Consider the following 20,702-nt stretch of genomic DNA (forward strand, 5'->3'; position numbering starts at 1 on the left):
AACCAACCAGAATTTAAATTCAAAAAACCGCCGAATAATAAAAACAGTTTTTAGGTTTTTTAAGACAAAAAAAATCTTATAGAGCAATTTAGCGTTTATTTGAAGCTCGCAACACGACTGGCCTAAAACATTGTTTAAAACATTAACATTTTAAAACATCCTTAAACATCTGGGCATTTATAATTAACATTTTCTTATCTCCAGCTTGTAAATTGACAGACGCACTTAAGGAAACGTTTTGTAACATTTGGCTAATTAGGCTTTGTGCTTTCTTATTAGTTTTAGTGTCTTTTTTAACTGCTTAACTACAGTAATCGATGTAGCAAATCAGTGGATTACAAAAAACGATGTGCGCCAAACATATTCCATTTAAAACTAATCAATGGTAAAAAAAAAAAAGTTTCAGATATATATTTGAGATATATTCGTTCGAAGGCTTTTGCAGAAATGCTTGAGATATTTGTGCAGATTCATTTGGATTACGATTGAGTTGCAATGATTGCTTGTTCGTTTCGCTTTATGACTAAAATATTATAATATGGCGCAGCAAGTGGACTGGATCGCTATATTGGCACAGGGGTGTGGTGGTAAGGTCCAGGACCTCAATCTCGACCTTGACCTCGACCTCGATCTTGGCAAATGCTATTCCTTGGTGGTCTGGGGATGGATCACATACCGACTGCTCTGACTCGCCTTGGACGCGGAGAAGACGCTGCTCATCCGCATGTGCTCGAAGGTGAGGGGCTTGCTTAGGTTGGTGTCGCGCTTCTTGTAGTACTCGTTAAAATCCAACCGGGTGCCGAACAGCTGCAGGTTGGGATCCACATTGGAGTTGAGGGCCAGCAGAAAGCCACTGACGGCCTTCTCGTAGGCAATGGCAATGTCTTCCAGTCCCCGACACGAGATGGCAATTCGCTCTAAGAATTTCTTGCGATCGTTATCCCGCTCGAACATCTCATCAACGGTCACACCAAACTTTCCAGCCGCTTCCGACTCCATCACCTTCTTGTGCAGGGCTTTCCGCGCATCAAGCTCCTTAAAGCACTCCTTATAGAACGACGATTGCCAGTTCTCCAGGCCGATGATGTTTTCGTACACCGTCTCCAGATGCCGCTCCATATCAGTTAACGTGTTGACAAAGCAGCCCACAGTAATCGTCTTAAGGAACTTTTGGTGAGCCTCCAGGATTTCGTCCAGAGCGGTGGCCCGCTGCATTTTCTTTTGAAGCTCCACCCAGTTGCACTCGATGACCTCAAAGAGTACGTAATACTGCATCTGGTGGATGAAGTGCATGATCTCTGAGGTAAACAGATGTAAGCGGTAGGAAGCCGGTCCAATCTCGGCGTTCAATGGGCGCAGAATCTGAAATAGAGTGAAAAATTTTTAAAATCAAATATTCTAGAATTCAAAAAGATCCTATCGAAGTGGCAACTCTGTTGCAACGGCTATGCCGATAGTCGATATCCGATAGAACTGCCTATCGAGGAGGCCATTGTTTACATTCGTGACTTTTGTGGCTTTGCTTGTCTTTATCTCCCTTATCAGTGCTGGATTGCGGATTACAAAGCTAAAGTCACGCTTTTCCAACCACGATGTCGCTCTCCACCATTTTTAAAGATCTACCCGAGGAGCACCCTCGCCACCTGATTCCCTCACTCTGCCGGCAGTTCTACCACCTAGGATGGGTTACCGGCACTGGCGGTGGGATGAGCATCAAGCACAAGTGAGTATTCTCCTAGTTACCATAAACAAGAACTTCATTTATGATCCCCTTTCAGTGACGAGATCTACATAGCACCGTCGGGTGTCCAAAAGGAGCGCATGCAGCCGGAGGATCTGTTTGTACAGGACATAACCGGCAAGGATCTGCAGCTTCCGCCAGAGATCAAGGGTCTAAAAAAGAGCCAGTGCACCCCGCTCTTCATGCTGGCCTACCAGCACCGCGGCGCCGGAGCCGTGATCCATACACATTCCCAGCACGCAGTGATGGCCACGCTGCTCTGGCCCGGCAAGACTTTCAAGTGCACCCACCTGGAGATGATCAAGGGAGTCTACGACGAGGCTGACAAGCGGTACCTGCGCTACGACGAGGAGCTGGTGGTGCCCATTATCGAGAACACGCCATTCGAACGTGATCTGGCGGACAGCATGTATGCGGCTATGATGGAGTATCCAGGTTGTAGTGCCATCCTGGTACGCAGGCATGGCGTCTACGTTTGGGGACAGACTTGGGAGAAGGCCAAAACAATGTGAGGAATCCGAAATACTATTTTAAAAACCTCCATTGAATCAATATCTCTATTCTTTCTAGGTCCGAGTGCTATGACTATCTGTTCTCCATCGCTGTGGAAATGAAGAAAGCCGGAATCGATCCCGAAAAATTCGAGAGCACTTAGAAACGTGCCTGTTATTGTAATTGATACAACTACAAATCATCTAAACTGTTGGCTAACCCCGCTATAAGGAAATATTTTTATAATGATAAGAAATATCTGAAGAAACTTTTGAAAAGCTTTTATAATTTAATCTAAATATACAGAAGGTTAAAAATTTACTTTTTGAATGAACTCGTGAGGTGGCACATATTGTTGCCAAAATAATCTGGGGATACTTGAAGCGTTATCGCCTTGTTTTATGGGTCTTTGAAACTCGGAGCGCACTTTGCACTAAAACTTTGAGCATTACCGTGGTAACAGACCATGGCCAAGAGCTGATAACAGCTGTTACGAGTTCATGTTAACGAGACCATGTTACCATATTTATGTAAAGTCTAAACTTCATAGCAGTGGTCAAAAAACATTAAAAAAATACAATTTTAAACTAAAAAATTAATTATAAATTTGTTTAAAATTAATATTAATTGATTGTTTAACAATTCTTTATTGTTTATAACTAAATTTATTTACTCAATCTAATTTTTTTTTTATTTGCAGAGATCTTTTTGATTTTTTAGTTTTATGAAAAAAAAAATATATATATATTTTTGTTAATAATACTATATTTTATTAATTTGTGGCCCCACTGTGCCTGGGAGAGTTGCGCGCGAGAGAGAGAGAAGAGTAGAAAAAGCACTGTTTACGTAAAATCCATAGGTGCGAAAGAGAGCAACAGAGTGAACCGGCACTTAACTGTATAGCTATCTCGCGAGAATAAAATCGGCGACTGCACGCCGTTTTCCCAATACTTCGCATTCCCCGCTCCAAGCGTAAGCATATTTATTTTCCGCGGCGCATAACTCCGCAACACCCATCGATTTTCCCTAATTTTTTTTACTATAATAATCCAGCCCCCCCCGGAACACAACACACACACAAAAAAAAAAACACCATGTCGCTGCAGTCGGACGCCGTTTTCCAGAAAATCATCGATGGACTGAAGGATAACGAGGCCAAGGCCAAGTCGGTCAACGGAGTGTTCCTCTACAAAATCACCAAGGACGGCAAGGTGGCCAAGGAGTGGAGTAAGTTCAAGTTCCAAGTCCCCAGGAACACCCAAAAAATAGGGGCACTACCCAAAATAGCCCACACCCCCCAAACCTACACCCCAGTGGTTTCCATGTAACCATACGTGTTCTTTAATTTTTTATTTTGATTTCCTGGCTTTTTTTTTCTTTTCTTTTTTGTTTTCATTATTTTGTAATGGTACGGAGTTCAAAGTGCAGATGATTTTTTTTTCTATTCACCGTTTTGTACTTCGGAACCAGCTGTTCGATTAACATTAAGGCAGTATTACACGGAATTTTAAGGCATTTAAAAAAGAATTTAAAAAAAGTGCCTAATTAATTTCTACTTCAAAAGGAGAGTTAAAAAAAGAAGTGAAAAATTTATATTATATTATATTTTTTTTAATTTTATTTTTTCTTAATAACTAATATTTATTGCAGTGTATTGAGTGCATGAGTTGCAAAAGTATTTTTAAAATAAAACCTTTTAAACTTAAGGAATTAATTCCCGAGGTTTGATATTTTTTTAAATTAAAAAATGAACTTTAAACCATGATTATTTTTTATAAATGTATTGGATTATCTTTAAAACAAAGACTAGCATAAGTAGCAGCTAATAATTATCAAGTTTCTTTAAAAAAAAATATATATATATATAAAACAAAACACCTGTTGAGGTTTGCTAGAACCAGAGTTCTTCCAAAAAAAAAATATGTTCTTTAAAAAACTTCTTAACAAAAAAAAAACAAGATAAGATTAGTTGGAAATTTTATTACAAAATTATGCACCGAAAAAACCCCATTTAACCCCATGGTTACTATTACTATTTCAGCTCTGGACTGCAAGAGCGCCAAGGCTTACGAGGGACCCGCCCAGGGCGTCAAGGTCGACACCACCCTGACCGTCGCCGATGAGGATATGGTGGACATTGCTTTGGGCAAGCTGAACCCCCAGGCTGCCTTCATGAAGGGCAAGCTGAAGATTGCCGGCAACATCATGCTCACCCAGAAGCTGGCCCCCCTCCTCAAGACCGACGCCAAGTTGTAAGAAGGCTCAGCAGACACCACCAACCACAACAATAACAACCGACAGAGGGATCAAAATTAGGAGCAGGAGCAGGATCATCATCCAGCAGCAGCACATTCCTCACCAAAAAGTGTGTGTGTGTTTTTTTTTTTATATCGTATTGTGTGTATTGTAATCTTAAATATGTATTTTTTTGTTTCACTTCATATATAAATTAATATATATGTTATTTTTGTACGGGAATTCATCCACAAAAAATAATACATAAGGAGAAATCGAAATCGAAATCGAAATCGAAATAGTTTTCAGTGCCCTTTGATACTATGGAATGGGGTTTATCGGTAAGTGGGTAATCACGTAGGATTAGATTAAAATGCCCCTAGTGATAATCTTATCAAGGCATTGGCTCTACACCTTCCCGACATCGACTTCGACTTCCTCCCTTTTGAAAAATATTGAAATTCCAGACTCACCTTTGAGTTGGCCATCTGCTCGTTCCAGATCTTCATGGAGAGCAGGAACTCCATGTGCTTCATCCGCCAGAGGGGCTTGAACAGAGCCTTGTAGGTGGGCATTGTCGGCTCCAGCATGGTGGCCAGTGGTCCCTGGACGATATACTGCAGCGAGATGATGTCCCAGCCACGGTCGCCGGGGAAGGGCGACTGCACCACCACATCCAAGTGGTTCAGGATCTCCGGATCATCGTATTGGGCATTTGTGCAGCGCAGCGCTGCATCCAGCATGGCGGAGAGATCATGGGCATATATATCAGTGCCCATGCGCTCTAGTTCGTCCCTGGGGATTCAAATAGGTTGTTAGCTACTCGATCGAAAGGTATAATCCTGGGGGAAACCTACTTCATATTCTCAATGAGAATGCCAACAAAGTCGCCCTGGCCGAGCAGCAAGTAGCGTCGCATTCCGTGCAGATGATCCAGTAGCTTGTGGGGACCCACCATGATGTCCAGGACATGTTTGGAGGTCTGCTGGTAGCATGTCTCCACCGCTGCATGCCAATTGGTGTCCTGCACATACGAAAAGATTTGCGAAGCTGAAAGGGAAAGGATTAAGGCCATGAATGAGAAGGTGTATGACTTTCAGGCACTCACCGTTGGTGTTCATGATCGACTTGAGCTCCTCCCGACCCTTCACCAGCTCCGTCATCTCGCATATCTCCCGCAAGAAGTTAATACTTTTGCCCGTTTTGAGGATCTTGTCGGCCAGCTCCATGGTTATGAATTTGGGCATCATTGCGACCCGCAGTCGGAATTTATCATGCCAGAGTCGATCCGCACCGACATCGTTCAGCGACTCGACAAAGAACTCGCTGTAGGTGTCGCTAATGCCGCCATCCAGCATCCAATTGGAGATCATTCGCACAAGGGGACCACATATGGCAGTCAGAAGCGATCTGACCAGTTCATTGACCATCGAGTTGCCATGGTCCAGGTAATTGTAGACAGTAGAGGCCAGTTCCCCGCCCTTGCGCAGCTGGCAGGAGTCCGCGATCTTTGCGAGCCACTGCATCCGGTGCAACGGTGTTATGTACCATGCCAGCAGCTTAAACAGCGTCACCTCACCCATCGACCCCGGCTCGGACTTCTCCTTCTGGCTATCCCGAAAGTTGGCCACTTCGTCGTGGAGTATCGCCACCTGGCCGTGGAACTCCACCAGCTCCTCCCTGAGCTTGGATATAAAAGCCTGGCCCATACTGCCCATGGCATTAAATCCGGTGGTCAAATCCGCGTACTTGGCCACCCGATCGTGGTAGTAGCCCAGCTCGGATAGCCGCAATAGCATGCCGGCCTGAACGGGTGACAGGGCCTTGGCGTTCATAGGGTCCAGCTTGAAGCAACCCGAGATTACATCCTTTTTCAAATACTTTCCCTGGACGCCGGTGAACGAGTAGATGGCGTTCATCACAAGGTCCTGCATCTCCTCCAGATTCGTCTGGACCTTTAAGTTCGTCATGTATTCGGGCAGTGACTGTTGTCCCAATCCCGTACTGGACTGCGAGGAATCGTAGCTGAATTTTGTCACGATTCCATTTAGATGGGAAGATCGGTTCGATGACGAACCATTAGTGCTGCTCGTTGCCGTTTCGGTGCTCCGGCTTCTCAGGGTAAGCTTCAGTGTGTCTCCTCCGTCCTCAGCAGTTCCGTTTACAGTTTTCACCTCCTTGGGTTTGTCCGCCATGCTGAGCAGGAAGCACATCAACGAGTGTCTCGAATTGGTGTCTATGTTCAGTGCCAGCAGCTTGTTGTAGACTTTCAGAAAGAGATCACCGGTGCCGACGGGTTCGTCGGGATGCGACCCGGCGTTCAGTTTGTTTACGATCCTCTGGACGCACTCTTCTTCACAAATTGGAAATGTCTGACACGAGCTTATATAGTCAGTGGCACGTACCAGCGTGTTTTCTATAAAGGATATAGTGTGTGTGAAATAATTTCAATATTTTGAAGTAAGATTTCAAATTGTGGAAAAGTCATGGCTATCTAGGATAAGCCAGTAGTATGGCCTCACCATGTTCTTCGGGCGTACGCTTTCCTTGAATGACGATGCACAAATCGGACAGGATATTGGCCAGAGCACCGTTTTGTAGTCCCAGCTGATCCTGGGCGTCCAATTGATTCGCTTCCGACATCTAACGAGTCCCCAAACATCCGCCAAGGATGGTAATTTGTGTAAATTTCTCAAATTTCAGGGACGCGCGCGCAAATCAAAGCCACAAACAAAATTAAAAGTCAAACGCCGATATGGGGAATGGCGTCAAAATGCTGCGAATGCCACAACTGTTGGCCAAATATTCGTTTAAACTCGTTCTTGAGACAATTTCCCGGGTAATTGCATCGCCAGTGGATTCTTATGATTTAAATCTTAGCTTAAATAGGCCATTTGGCGTTTAGATGGCGCGTATTTTGTGCAAAATTTAATAAATTATCAAAATAGCAACAACAAAAACAGAAGAAGAATGCAGTGTTACCGTATTGGGCGTAACTTCAAAATAGCCAAAACGGTATTTTTATGTTTATACCAAAAATATACCAAAATCAGTGTTGAGAAATCAGTGTTGCCGGTTTTTCTACATTTTCCATCACTATTGTTATTAAACTGCAAATAAACAAACAAATTTTGGCCACTTACTAACCGAAATATTGTCTAGAAACGTACATTTACGAATGGGTGTGACTGTCTTGCAACCGTACCCGCTGCCGGAGGGTAAATCCGGGGCACACATGATCGACCAGCTGGGAAAAAGGCTGCTGTCGTTGGGAGCCACCCATGCCGGTCAGTTTCTGGTGGACTGTGAGACCTTCATATCCACGCCACAGCCCCACAATGGAGCACCGGGACGGGCGGTGCACGTCCTGCACAATTCCGAGTATCCAGCTTCGGCGTTTTCCATTATCGACAACGGAACCGGGAAACAAGTCGCCCTGGTTGCGGACAACATATTCGATCTTCTGATGCTCAAGATGACCAACACCTTCACATCCAAGAAGCAGACAAAGATCGAGTCTCGCGGCGCTCGTTTCGAGTACGGTGATTTTGTGATCAAGCTTGGCTCCGTCAACATGATGGAACACTTTAAGGTACAAATCCCAATCCTTTGAAGCTGTTTCTCCATCTGTAATCTCTTTCCAATCCCCAGGGAATTCTCGTAGAGATTGAATACAAATCCTGTGTAATTCTTGCCTACTGCTGGGAGATGATTCGCGAAGTGCTGCAGGGCTTCCTGGGCATTTCAGTCTCCAAAGACTTTCCGTCATACTTTGCCCCGCAGACCATTATGACGCCAATGGGCCAGCAGCAGATTCACACTAAGCACAACGACATTTACGAGCCCATGGATACGGTGAAACAGTACCTGGAAACATTCACGAACTATAGGAAACAGGTGCACAGCGGCATGTCTGGGAATACGCCCATGCATATGTCACCCTCGATGGCTGGCTTGAGTCGATCCTGATCCGCCGAAGTGAAGCTGGAGCCACCAGATGGGCCGCCGGTGGGGGAGTGATCAGTAAACATTATAAATATACTTATTGCAAATAATTTAAGAGAAAACTATAAGATTTAAATAAAATAATTACTAAAATAAATTCCACAGCCCCCACAAAACTATAAACCCATCAAAATCTTTATGACCCACACAGTTGGCTGCCAAAAATGCATTCAAACCGCAGCAGACTTACATTTTTTTTTTCATTTTATTTTTATGTATATTTTTCTGCTTTAACACAATAGTTTATATATATATTTAATATATAGATGTGTGTGTGAATGTGTCGCATATTTTCAAATAAAAATACGCTGGATGATGTGCGAAAAAAAAAAACAAAAAAAAAATGTATTTCATAGGACGGGAAGAGGGGGGGTAAGTAGATAAAGGGGGGGAAATCAAAGTGCAAAAGTCATGTGTTCTTATCTTATAAAATGCAATGTTTATTTAATCAAAAAAATAAAGAGTAAGCGAGAAAATATGAATTGTAGTAGATATATGGTATATATGTATGTGGTAATATGCAAATATTAAACATATTCATGTTTCTTCTTCTTAATCACACACACTCTTAAATGTAAAAATGTAGTTTGTTTTTGTTTTTTTTTGTTATACGCATATTAAGGAAGTAAGTATTACAGGTAAATTAATGGTGAAATGGCGAAAAATCAAAAAACAAAAGATATTTCAGCGATACAATGTGTTTGTGGTGTTTTTTCAACGATTGTTCTTTAAAATTACTGCTGGTATTACAATAGATTTCAAAAGTTTACATGATTTTTTTTGTTTGTTTTTTAAACGATTCAAGTTCATGCATGTCGTGTCCCTCTGTATGTGTGTGTGTGTTTGTGTGTGTATAACAGTTTCCACAGCATTCTCTAAGTACGCTGCTTTTTCGATCCAATTCGATCCATTGCGATTCGATTCGATTCGATCCTCAGCCCCATAGAACCCACAACAAATGCATTATCGTTGTTCCTTGGTTACCATCCATCCTCCTCATATCCGGTTTCCAGATTCGTTCATTCGGATCCATATATGTATCTTATCATGGCTGGATTGGATTTTGTTTGGATTGTTCTCAAAATATGATTGATTTCGTCGTTTTTTTTTTTACAGATACATATTTAAAATATACTTTTTTTTTCTTCCACTTTTCGCTTATGGGTTGGTTAGATTAAATGTTTAATGATTTTCTTTCCTTTTTTTTCTTTAATGTTTTTTTAAATTTTAATAATAATGGATATAGTTTAAACGGAGATCAGATTCCGATTAATTGTTTGTTTGTGTGTGTGGTGTGGTGTGGTGTATGTGTGTGTGTGTGACCGTCTTCTCATGAACAGGTCCTTTCTATTATCCTTAGCTTTGCGACAGACAATTCTCTGCTTTCTCTTTCACTTTTCTTGATATTTTTTTGGGGGGAGGGAGGGTGGTTTTTAATTGGTTTTGGTGTTTTTTTTTTGTTGCTTTTGGGTGTCCTTTTGAGGTGGATGTCCAGTTGGCACATCCGACCTTGATTGGTTTTTTTTTTTTTTAGTCGCGCATTGGCAGAGTGGCCGGCTTCACGTGTCCTCCATCACCCTCCGAGACGAAACGCTTGCGCCCGCTGGAAGAATAAACAAAAAAAACATATAAATAAATTACAAAATTGTTTTTTAAAAATAAAAAATTAATTGTTTTTTTTTTTTTAAAGAGAGCTTTTAGTTTCCTCCTCGTCATACGCACTTAGCAATTATATAATTATGCAATAACACGCGACTGAGGCACAAAACAAAGAAAATACAAAAAATGTTGCAAAATACTTGGCGCAAATTCGGCAACAACAACAACAACAACAAAAGCAACAAAATTTGCACAAAAGTTCATTCAACCGTTGACCCTTTTTTTTTCTCTCAGCTCTCTCTCTCTCTTGCTCTCCCGCTCTCTTGCAGCTCACTGCAACTGCAAACAGCTGTGCGAATAGCGGGTGTTTGGGGAGGGGAGGAGGCCTGGGAAAAACAGGAGGGTGGGGGGGGAGTTGTTGGAGCATTAAAACTAGTTTTTCGCAACAAGCTGCTGCTGCTGCGCCTGATGCTGGCCAATCAAAAAAATCCAAACTTGTACAAAAATAAAAAAAAACAACAGACACACAGCTGGGCCTTAATTATTGCTTCTAAAAATATAAATATGTGACCAAGTGGGGGACTAAACTCACATAAAAACACAACAAATACATAAATCTATATAAAATAACAACAAAAAAAAAAAAAAAGAGTCCAATAAACTTGCGGCACGATAAGTGTGCAGCCGCAAATACAAATAAATAAAAAATAAAAATAAAAAACAAACTGAAAAGCATAAACAACGCCAACAAGCAGAATACCAGAGCTGTCGGTTTGGATTTTATAATTTTTAGCTTAATTTTAATTAAAATGTGTGTCTCTTATGCTTTTAAAAAAGCCATAAAAAGGTGTCCCAAAATTCACCCTTCGAAGCCCACTACTTTCTCAGTTGGAATCAGGTTTATAAAGGATATATATTAAAATAATTCTGGACGAATATCCTCATTTTTCAAAAGCTTCAAATCTGAGAATCTTAAGAATTCAAGTTTTTTTTAGGAAGAGGGGGTGTCTCAGTCTCAATATACCCTCTTTCGAATCCCATCACATTCTTAGTTTTTATTCGATTTTAAAAAGATATGTTTTTAAGAATTTAAGGGAAAGAATTCTAGATAGTTTTTTATAAGAGACTCAACTTCGAAAATTTTTTACGTTTTCTTTCAAAATTTGATGATTGTACCCCTTAGAAATGGGAGGTGGTTCCAAATAATCCCCCTTTGAATTGTATAGTTTCTTAGTTTTCATTCGATTTTGAAAAGGAATGTCTTAAAATAACTGTGAAGTAATTCTAGGTAATTCTGCATTACAATCTTAGTTTTCAAAATTTTGCAGATATTTTTCAAAATTTGTTGAATAAAATGGTCCCTGTAGGATACCTTACGAAACCCATAACATTTCAAGTTTTCGTCCAATTTCCATAAATAAATAATCAGGAAGGAATTCTTGGTTTTTCTGCATTAAAATCTGGCTTTCCATTAAAATCTAATGTTACTTATTTTTGAGATTTTTTTTTCAAAATTTTTTGAAGAAACATGGGCTTTTTTAGAAAGATTTTTTTGAAGTATAGGGTACCTTCCAAACCCCAGAACCCCATAAGAGTTGTCTTAAAATATTACTAAATACATACATAGTCTCTTTAACTAAATTTAAATCCCATATTTAAAATTTACAAAAAAAAAATCCTAGATTTTCTAAAAAAAAAAACCTACAGCCTGAAAAGACCAAGTTGGCATCACTGCCCCCCATCAACCGTTATGTGCGAGTGAAGTCTTTTGGCATTGAGTTCAGCTTTTTTTTTTTTTTTTTTGCTTTTTTTTTGTGCCTTGGCTCTTTGCAAGCTCTTCGCTCCGAAGCGCGAATGCAGTTGCGTTGGCGTTGACTTCAGCGTCGGCGTCGGCGTTTAGTATAGTTATACTAGTGCTAGTGTTGGTTGCAAAGTGAATGGTGTTGCTGTTGTTGCTTTTCTAGTTGTTCTTGTTTTTGTTTCAGAGCTAAAGTGGCAAAGAGCAATAGCCGCAGCCAAGGCGAATGCAAATGCAGTTATAGCAGCGGCAGCAGCAGCAACAGCAACTACTAAAGTGGGAGTGGCAGGCAGGCAGGTCGATAACAGCGGCTTGGCGGCCATGTTTACCTTCGCACAGGCACAGGCAACCCAAACACACCAAAGCGATCTTGAGCCAAATGCAGGTTGTTGCACTTATCGATATATCGATAAATTATCTAAACAAAAAATTAACCTCGAAACGAAGGGGGTCGACGAACATGTCTGGACTTGAATATTCAACGAAAAATGCATAGCATACTTATTAGAACAAGTCTGGACTTGTACGAAAGGGTATAACAACAAAGAAACAGAAAGTGTGACAGTATAGAGAGGAGGGAGAGTGGAGACGGGGAGGGGGAGAGCACTCCAAGAACACTCGGTATAAATATAACTAGCCGGCACCTGATAAACCGGCACAACAAAACCAATAAGCATAAAGCAAGAAATGGCAAATGGGGGGGAACAAAAAAAAAAAAACAAAAAGAAAAAGAAGAAGAAGAAGAAAAAAAACAAGCAGCGACTGCCCCAACGGATGACGCGTCGTACGTCAAGTTAATTCCAAAGCAAAACTAAACTGCGCAATAGAAATTTCATAAACAAACAGACAAACAGGCAGGCGGCTGGCAGGCAAGCACAAACACGACGACAGCCACATAGCCAGAGCCAGCCCCCCCCCATAGCCCCCCAACACCCCATATCCTATACCGCCTATTATTACGTGTATATATAAGAAACTGAGCCAAAAGCGCAAAACAAGAAAAAAACAACCGCAAAAAATGAAAGAATAATAAACATTTCAAAGCCGGCAAAAACCAAAAAAAAAAATCAAAGACAGTGGTGGCCGAAAAATGAGGCCTATCTTTAAAACAGAAGAACTGATAACTAATACAATGTATGGATTACAATAACAACTATCTTTACTTTCTATACTCTCTCTCCCCAATTCACCTACATATATTTTCTACTCCACTTTTCTTATCAAAGAAACGGAATTCTTATCACATGAGATCGATAGGCCCTCGATTTGTATAGCAGGGTATACGATTGTATAAACAACATTGTTGTGGGCGCTGTACTGCAGTTTGGGGGCGTGTCGTCTTTACGGCCTCTAAGATTACGTAAACACGACGACCGGCACCCGGCTTTCGCAAACAAGAGATAGAGAGAGAGAGAGCAAGTGAGATACTATGGTTTTATCAATAAATAAACCCAACATGGAGTGTTCCAATCATAGCATAAGATATATAGATATAGATATTATTGTATCTTTAAACACTCACCGCGATGGCATATTGTTGATGATCTTGTCAGTAAGGAATCCAGCGCGATTGCAACGCTCCACGAAACGGTCAAGTATGATATACGCCAGTGGTACATCCAAGACAATATCAGCCATGTCATCAAAGACGCGCATGAAGCCCTAGAGGAGGTGAAGTTATAAGTTTTTATATCCATCAGTGGATGCCAATCACTTACCTGCTCCATGCCGGCGGGCAGCACCAGGCAGGTGAGATCCAGCTGCTTGAGCAGCTCACACATGGCCTCCTCGGTGGTCTGGCTAAGGGACTCCAGTGTCATGACAATGGCCTCGTAGACGAGCTCGTGATGGTAGTGGGGCACCTCGAGGGCGCGGAGGCAACGCTGCGCCTCGGCCACATCACGGGACGATTGGTACTCCTTCAGCAGCAGCTCCATCTGCTTGGTAATGGTCTTGACGGGACGCAACGGTCCGCCCATGCCCCAAACGTTGTCGAGGTGGGCCCAGCCCTGCTTGTGGAGCAGCGAATCGGCGCGACGGAGCGCCTGCTCGGCATGCTCACCGAGCTCCAATAGCTCCAGATCAGCCGTCGACTTGGCCACAAACTTCGGGGGAATGCAATCGTCGGCCACGGCGCGGGCCATAAAGTTGCCCAGAATGATGGGCGCCTCTGGGGTGTCCAGGATGAGATCCGGTAAATTTGATAGTAGAATATTAAAGCCCTTCTCGATGTCCTTGCCGGTGATGACGCGTCCATACAGATCCGAGATCAGAACGGAGGTCATCTCGCGCTGCGAGTCCTTGTGATCCATGGAAATCTCGACCAGGATGCTGGTGATGTGCTCGCGCAACGGTCCCTGCAATATCTCATCGAAACTAACGGCCACCTCGTGTGTGTCCCCGTGCTCAAAGTACTCCAGAACGATCGGTTCCGCCAGCTTGAAGAACTCCGCGGGAGTTATCTCTGTGATCACTTCGCGCAACTCCACATTCCGATCGTTGCACTCGCTGTCATAGTTGGGATCGTTCTCGTCCTCGTAGACCTCGGCCAGAACCTCGGAACCGGGCAATCCCCAAACGCCTTTGCCGCCGGCGCCGCCCTTCTTGGGTAGACCGCGTCCACGGTTCAGGTTTCTCGAACGGCGGCTGTTCTTCCAGCGGCGATGGGGCACCACATAGCCCCCAGGAGTGGCCAGTATGCCATTACCGACCAGAGTGGAACTGGCAGCGGCCCCGTTCCCATTGGTCTGGCTGGGAGATCCACCTAGATAAAGAAAAGAGAAAGATATGCCCACCATATGGAATCACTGAACCAAAACACTGGATATAAGGATGTTCTTAAAATAGCAACGGAATTTCTACGGAAAGTGCCATTTGTGGAATATATCGTATTTATAGCCTCTACATACCTCCACCACTGCCGCTGTTCTGTCTTTGGATGAGCCGCTTGGCCTTGCGCTTGATCCTGCCATCCTCGACTGGCAGCGGCTTTTTGATGTGCCCGTTGGCGTGACTTCCACTTCCGTTTAGCTCCACCGCCTGGATCTCGCCGTTGAGCTCGCGTTCCACGGAACTCTCCTTGGAATCGGATCCCTCCGGCGAGGCAGAGTGCCGCCCGTTGGTGGCGCGTTTGTTATTCGATTCTACTTCCATAGTTGCTGACTGTGCGATTTTAAATATCTCTCGTCTCTGGTTCCTTCCGTCAGAAATGCACAGCAAGGGATTTTTGTTGATGGGGTCTGTGTTAGTTTCGGGATTTGTACTGGTGCTACCAGGTGCGTCTTCGTGTAAAGTGTGTTCTATAAATAGAATGGAAGTGGGAAAAGATACTTTACTTAGAGAGCCTCTACTTCTCTTGGAGAAATCTACTTAAGATCTATCGAATTTCTATCGATTCTTTCGATAAATCTAATGTGTATGTTAAATATTTATAACGAGATCAGTTCCAAAGTTTTCGGCTGAAGATGGCATGTATTAGCGTCTTCTATCGATACTATCGTCTAATCCCTTATTCTACATGCCTGACCTAGAGCCGGCACTTTTAAGCATAAGATTTTAAGATCGATATTTATTTGAAATCTCTATCGATACTATCGTCTAATCCCTTGTTCTACATTAGAGGTCTGCATGAATAGCTAAAAAACGACATTCAAATGCACAACGTTGAAAATGAATTGAGTGAGATAGAATGCTGAGACGAAAATTAATGAATGAGTGAGTGCGACTGTGTAGGTCTCACTCGCACAACATTTGGGGGATGAAAACCGAATTGAATGAGTTAGAGTTACAGTTCGCATTCGAATTGTTTCGAATGCATTCTAGAATGTACGATACAACTATGCATATTTGCCTGTTTTTTTAGACGCTGATAATAAAATAATTCAAAAGTGGAAGTAAGTCATTGTTTTGTTTTCAAAAATATTCATTATTAAGCTGTATATTTTATGTTACATATTTTACTTATATAAATGTAAAAATATTTTCAATATTTGTTAATAAATAACTTTCCAGCACAATTTTTCCGTTAAAAAAATGTTGTAAAATAATTTAATTTGGAAAAACTTAAGAAAACTAAACAAAAAACACTAAGAAAATAATAATAACAGTTATAACCATAAGTAAAAAACACTTTCATCATAATTCACCTTTCGGTCATTATTAAAGAAGTATTAAAGAAGCGTTTTGCGCAACAGAAGAAAATAAATGAATGCATAGAGTGTGTTAAAAACCATTCGAGACATTCGGCTGCATTCCTCATTCCAAAAGCACTCTTTTTACTACCCACCCCAACTCACTCTGTTTCAAAGCTAAAGAATGCCCATGAGTTACAATGCTCTCTCACTCTCTCACTCCCTCTCACTCAATTCGTTGTGTCTCTTGCACTCATTCATTCTATTCCATTCGAATGTATTCTATGGCTGAGGCAATAAGAATGTATTCTTGCAGACCTCTATTCTACATGCCTGACCTAGAGCCGGCACTTTTAAGCTTAAGATATTAAGATCGATATTTATTTGAAATCTCTATCGATACTACCGATTAATCCCATATCCTACATGCCTGACCTATATCTAGAGCAGGTACTTTTAAGCATAAGATATTAAGATCGATATTTATTTGAAATCTCTATCGATACTACCGATTAATCCCATATTCTACATGCCTGACCTATATCTAGAGCAGGTACTTTTAAGCTCTTACGCCTTAACCCCCCACCCCTCCCTCATAATTCCTTCCATTCAGATTCTTCTGTCAGACATAGTGGGCTGTAATTTGCATACCAAGTCAAACAACTTAATAATAAATTGAAATTACTTGGCTTTTACGGTTTGAAACTTAAAGCCCGACCCATTGCACATAACGGTATTGCGTCTTGCCAAAATGCCAGTCAATGGCGAGTGAGACAGAGACTGAGACAGCAACAGCGACAAATGTCCAAAACTCCCCTTGTCAAATTGAAGGTCACACAACAACAATAACAATAATAACAACAAGAGTGTTAGAGCAGAGAGCCCGACATAATTTGTGTTACCGTTAGAGCATAGCATTTACAACCCCCACAAAGAATTCGCTGCATCTCTGTCACTCCAACTTTGAGCATACATATATGTATCGTACATATGTGTTAGTGAGTTTAGCATATACTTACAGTTATGTATTAGCCAGCTGCTTTTTGTTGTTGTTTTGTCTTTGTTATGATTTTTGCTTCAGGAAGCTTCAGGATCAGTATATGCACTGTAAAATCCCTATAATTTGTTGTTTTTCATTTTTTTTTGGGAAATCTTTCCTTCTAACAGTAATTCTTGATAGAAACTTTAATAAAATTTTAATGAAAAAACTAAAGTCAAAAATCTCGCTTATAAAATACACAATATTGGGAGTTTTGGGATCCTTGGTAGTCAGGACGACTTGACAAAACTATGTCCTACTTTGTACATATATCTATTGGCTTACTTGATCTTGATCTGAAAAAGGGTATTTGAACTTTGGCATTTAAAGGAGTTGGCTTTCCTCTCGTTCTGTGTTTGTTGGCTATATTGCGTCGCTGTTGCTTTCGCTGTCTTTCGTGTTCTTATGTATTTACCTCCTGCTTTGTACATATGTATGCTGTAACCGGTTTTATGTTTGTTTTGCCCGGGTTAACCTTGAAAATTTAGTGCGCCTTACGAATTTCTATGTTTTTATTGCCGTCTCCTTCCTTTCTCTTCTTCGGCGTCTCTTGCTTTCGCACTTGTTGTGCCCCTTTTTTTTTTTTTTTTTTTATGTGTGATGATAATAACAAGAAAAACAAAACAAATATTTTGGGCAGCTCCCCCTGCTCTCTTTTGGGGCTCTCTCTCTCTCTCTCTGTGTGTCTGAAATTACTTCACCCTGGAAATTAAAAAACAAGGAGAGAGAGAGAGAGGCGAAAAGGAGAAGATAAAAGGGGGGAAAAGCATAAAAGTGACGCTGCCGAAATTGCGTCGCAAAATTTCGCCAAAAGGCCAATAAGAAAAAAAAACAAACCGAATCAGTCGCAACATAGTATATGATTTTTGGGACAGTCGCAGACGCAATATTAGTCACGTATCAAGAAAAGATATTTTGTTGACAATTTCCACAGTTCCAGCAACTATTGCATTCCAGCCGATCGGCCGAGTTATTGGCCCTAGATTCTGGTAAACAAGTAAAGTAATACCCGAGGAATGCCAATAGGAAACTCTAACTCGACGAGGTTGTCATTAAACTGTTGATTTAATGTTTAATTTCGTAGGAAAGTATCTTAGCTTCCAAGAGAAAAACACTTCTGTTTGAAAGAAAAACAAGATCAAATGCCGACGAGGGCTCAGCAATATGCAAATAAACACGAGGCGACCGAAAGACAAGACTAAGAAAAAAAAACATACGAGTTGCGCGCATGTTTGTGCAGGCTGCGAAATCCCCCCCAAGCGACAGGCCCTCCGCTTTCCCCCTTTGCGCCCACTGACGACTATGCAGCTGTTTTTCGGCTACTATTTCGGTGTTTTTGGGTGCGTGCGTGCGTGCCGGTAGCATTTATCACGTACACCAAACAAATCTGTCGGATGGAAAAATGGAAATTTCTCGAAGTTTTTCCAATTAGACACCGAATCCGATCATGTTTTTCCAAACAGAAAGCATCGAAGAGAACCCTAAATAAAGAGTAGTGCATTCTTTTTCGACCTCGACTGTATCTATGTTTTGTGTTTTTTTTGGCCCCCCTTTTAGATTCGCATTCGCCGGCAGTATTTTGTATTTACTTTTGATAGCCCCTTCGTCGACTATGGTTGTTATTCCTTTTCACTTACCTCAGTGTTTTTGTTGTTTGTGCTATTTGCTGCTGCTGCTGCTGCTGCTCTGTCTCTCTATCCTTTTCGCTCCTCCGAATGCTGCTGCAACAATAACAACAACGTTGGCCCACTGCAGCCGACGTCGACGCTAGCTGCGCTGCCTTAATTCTTTGGAGCCCTGTTTTTTTTTTTTTTTGTACTTGTTGGGGTTTCTTCTCGTCTTTCAGAGTTGAGAGTGTGCAGTGTGCGAAAAATGCACTAAATCTTGGCTCACAGAAAAAAATTTGTTACTAGATTGCGCCTTTGCCGTTTCCTTCTTTCCTTTTTTTTGGCGTCTCTCCTTTTTCACACACACACCCACAACTTGAGAGTGGTGTCTTATTTGCCTTATTCGACTGTTCAACTTGTTAATTTATTTAAATTTATTTACTGATTGAGGACTTTCTTCCTTGCAACTTTTTTTTTGTTTGAATTATGTAGTGTTCCGAACCGCTAAACTTAACGCCACCTGAGTTCCGTTTAGTTTGAATGTAATACGTGCCCAAAATAGATGAAGTTATCGCAACCTTCTTTCCGCAAAAGTATCGCTTATCGATTGCATTTGGAAACATTTTTTGGTATTTTCTGCCTGGTCACACTTTTCAACACTTGAGCTTATTGTAAATATCGATATATTCAAATATGTTTATATATATTTTCTGTTATTATCTTGAAATGTATTATATTTACTATATTTTAGGATAAATTATTTCATTATTAATTTCAAATAGACAGACGTACCTGATTAATATTGCCTAAAGGAGTTGCGTCGAAGCTTTTAAGGGAAATCATGATCCCGCCATTAAGACGATGGTACAAAATTACGTTTTCAATTTTATATTGAAGTCAAATGAGCTTATTTCTAAACTAAATATAATAAGTTTGTGTTTCTTAACGAGTATATAAGTTGTATGTACTAGTTTGTGTGCAATGATTAAACAAAAAGATTAGTTTCTAGGTCATTATGTATTTAGGAATAAATGACAAAATTCAAAGAAATGTGGCGCCTCTTGGACTTCATGTTTTGCAGCATGGCAACTAGCAAACGTTGGCTTTTTTCTATACCTAGAGAAATAAACGGTAAATAGTGGTATCTGAAGAACCAGCGAAGAACAGAAAGAGATACCCTTTTCGCATATCTTACTTTTAAAATTTGGAGTGCTCCTGAAAGCGACGGCGTTCACGTTCGCGAAACTCACGACGAGCTGATGGCGGAGCTCCTTGCGGATTCCGAATCACAAAGTTGGACTCGCAATAAGCCTGCGGATTATAGGACTCCACCGGCGGCTCGGCATCCCAATCCTCAGTAGACTCGATATTGAATTCCATGGCTCGAGGCTCCGCTGGCGGTAATTTATCCGGATGTATATACCGCTCCAGATGAGCTCGATTGGGGCATACACCGATATGAGTCTGAAATTTAATAAAAAAAAAAAAACAAAAAAAAAAAGTTGCATTTTACCAGGAAAATACCAGGTATTCTTGGAAAATGAGGGGCGCCGAATTTCGCGACAATATTTACATACCTGGATATCTGTAACGGAATAAATATGGGTATTATTAAAGGGACAATGCACCATTTTGGAGCCCGGATGATTGCGGGCACATCGGGTTAAATGCCAAGCCAGGCGTGTTGGTAGCAAGCGATGGGCGCTATCGTACGGACAAGCTATGTATGTTTCGGTACTCGGTGGAGCAACTTTAAGCTTATTTTTGGACATCATATTTGGAAATACTTATTTTCTTTTCAGTTCACTTTCAACAAAAAAAAAACAATACTATTCAAAGCGGTCCGTATCTGTCCCAGTTATTGCATTGAGTGGAAAGTCAACGATTGAGCGGCTTATGTTGAAATGAAGGAAGGGTTGCCAGATCGCGAAACTAAAGTTTGAGAACCGCTAAGTACAATGGGTGTCAAGCCAATAGTTTTAATCAATAATAATAATAATAATAATAATATAATAATAATTTAATAATCTTTATTGAAATAAAGTATACCTTTAAC

The 20,702-nt window shown here is 41.3% G+C and overlaps 6 protein-coding genes across 6 annotated transcripts; 3 read left to right on the forward strand and 3 right to left on the reverse strand.

Annotated features, from left to right (window-relative positions):
- Positions 1 to 70: 70 nt before the first annotated feature.
- Grip91 (gamma-tubulin complex component 3) lies at positions 71 to 7,436 on the reverse strand. The gene is made up of 5 exons (XM_017238897.3): positions 6,991 to 7,436; positions 5,577 to 6,884; positions 5,326 to 5,518; positions 4,942 to 5,263; positions 71 to 1,362 (listed from the first exon to the last, which is right to left on the reverse strand). Exons 1-5 carry the CDS (start codon positions 7,109 to 7,111, stop codon positions 643 to 645), a joined length of 2,664 nt encoding a protein of 887 aa, XP_017094386.2. The 5' UTR covers positions 7,112 to 7,436; the 3' UTR covers positions 71 to 642.
- Positions 1,482 to 2,554, forward strand: LOC108123659 (probable methylthioribulose-1-phosphate dehydratase). The gene is made up of 3 exons (XM_017238902.3): positions 1,482 to 1,723; positions 1,779 to 2,249; positions 2,312 to 2,554. Exons 1-3 carry the CDS (start codon positions 1,593 to 1,595, stop codon positions 2,394 to 2,396), a joined length of 687 nt encoding a protein of 228 aa, XP_017094391.2. The 5' UTR covers positions 1,482 to 1,592; the 3' UTR covers positions 2,397 to 2,554.
- On the forward strand, positions 3,152 to 4,749 carry LOC108123661 (peroxisomal multifunctional enzyme type 2). The gene is made up of 3 exons (XM_017238904.3): positions 3,152 to 3,205; positions 3,287 to 3,460; positions 4,275 to 4,749. The coding sequence occupies exons 2-3, from the start codon at positions 3,328 to 3,330 to the stop codon at positions 4,487 to 4,489; spliced, it is 348 nt and encodes a 115-aa protein (XP_017094393.1). The 5' UTR covers positions 3,152 to 3,205; positions 3,287 to 3,327; the 3' UTR covers positions 4,490 to 4,749.
- A 123-nt stretch (positions 7,437 to 7,559) lies between the features above and the next one.
- On the forward strand, positions 7,560 to 9,128 carry MED20 (Mediator complex subunit 20). The gene is made up of 2 exons (XM_017238901.3): positions 7,560 to 8,060; positions 8,120 to 9,128. The coding sequence occupies exons 1-2, from the start codon at positions 7,647 to 7,649 to the stop codon at positions 8,435 to 8,437; spliced, it is 732 nt and encodes a 243-aa protein (XP_017094390.1). The 5' UTR covers positions 7,560 to 7,646; the 3' UTR covers positions 8,438 to 9,128.
- A 400-nt stretch (positions 9,129 to 9,528) lies between these two features.
- Positions 9,529 to 19,197, reverse strand: Pdcd4 (Programmed cell death 4). Its single transcript, XM_017238898.3, has 5 exons — positions 18,677 to 19,197; positions 14,780 to 15,169; positions 13,589 to 14,634; positions 13,393 to 13,532; positions 9,529 to 10,076 (listed from the first exon to the last, which is right to left on the reverse strand). The coding sequence occupies exons 2-5, from the start codon at positions 15,021 to 15,023 to the stop codon at positions 10,004 to 10,006; spliced, it is 1,503 nt and encodes a 500-aa protein (XP_017094387.2). The 5' UTR covers positions 15,024 to 15,169; positions 18,677 to 19,197; the 3' UTR covers positions 9,529 to 10,003.
- A 321-nt stretch (positions 19,198 to 19,518) lies between these two features.
- LOC108123660 (gametocyte-specific factor 1 homolog) lies at positions 19,519 to 20,533 on the reverse strand. The gene is made up of 3 exons (XM_070276376.1): positions 20,224 to 20,533; positions 19,842 to 20,110; positions 19,519 to 19,762 (listed from the first exon to the last, which is right to left on the reverse strand). Exons 1-2 carry the CDS (start codon positions 20,419 to 20,421, stop codon positions 19,844 to 19,846), a joined length of 465 nt encoding a protein of 154 aa, XP_070132477.1. The 5' UTR covers positions 20,422 to 20,533; the 3' UTR covers positions 19,519 to 19,762; positions 19,842 to 19,843.
- Between the last annotated feature and the right edge of the window lie 169 nt (positions 20,534 to 20,702).

This window comes from Drosophila bipectinata, chromosome XR (assembly GCF_030179905.1).
Source record: "Drosophila bipectinata strain 14024-0381.07 chromosome XR, DbipHiC1v2, whole genome shotgun sequence".
Lineage (NCBI taxonomy): Eukaryota > Metazoa > Arthropoda > Insecta > Diptera > Drosophilidae > Drosophila > Drosophila bipectinata.

Coding starts and splice junctions, on each gene's coding strand:
- LOC108123659 (XM_017238902.3), top strand. CDS start 1,593: ATGTCGCTCTCCACCATTTTTAAAGATCTACCCGAGGAGCACCCTCGC. Junction 1,724..1,778: donor GGGATGAGCATCAAGCACAA/GTGAGTATTCTC, acceptor ATCCCCTTTCAG/TGACGAGATCTACATAGCAC. Junction 2,250..2,311: donor TGGGAGAAGGCCAAAACAAT/GTGAGGAATCCG, acceptor TATTCTTTCTAG/GTCCGAGTGCTATGACTATC.
- LOC108123661 (XM_017238904.3), top strand. CDS start 3,328: ATGTCGCTGCAGTCGGACGCCGTTTTCCAGAAAATCATCGATGGACTG. Junction 3,461..4,274: donor CAAGGTGGCCAAGGAGTGGA/GTAAGTTCAAGT, acceptor TTACTATTTCAG/CTCTGGACTGCAAGAGCGCC.
- Grip91 (XM_017238897.3), bottom strand. CDS start 7,111: ATGTCGGAAGCGAATCAATTGGACGCCCAGGATCAGCTGGGACTACAA. Junction 5,264..5,325: donor ATTCTCATTGAGAATATGAA/GTAGGTTTCCCC, acceptor TTGAATCCCCAG/GGACGAACTAGAGCGCATGG. Junction 1,363..4,941: donor AGCAGATGGCCAACTCAAAG/GTGAGTCTGGAA, acceptor ACTCTATTTCAG/ATTCTGCGCCCATTGAACGC.
- MED20 (XM_017238901.3), top strand. CDS start 7,647: ATGGGTGTGACTGTCTTGCAACCGTACCCGCTGCCGGAGGGTAAATCC. Junction 8,061..8,119: donor ACATGATGGAACACTTTAAG/GTACAAATCCCA, acceptor TCCAATCCCCAG/GGAATTCTCGTAGAGATTGA.
- Pdcd4 (XM_017238898.3), bottom strand. CDS start 15,023: ATGGAAGTAGAATCGAATAACAAACGCGCCACCAACGGGCGGCACTCT. Junction 14,635..14,779: donor GAACAGCGGCAGTGGTGGAG/GTATGTAGAGGC, acceptor TTCTTTATCTAG/GTGGATCTCCCAGCCAGACC. Junction 10,077..13,392: donor ATCAACAATATGCCATCGCG/GTGAGTGTTTAA, acceptor TTATTCTTCCAG/CGGGCGCAAGCGTTTCGTCT.
- LOC108123660 (XM_070276376.1), bottom strand. CDS start 20,421: ATGATGTCCAAAAATAAGCTTAAAGTTGCTCCACCGAGTACCGAAACA. Junction 20,111..20,223: donor ATTCCGTTACAGATATCCAG/GTATGTAAATAT, acceptor ATTAAATTTCAG/ACTCATATCGGTGTATGCCC.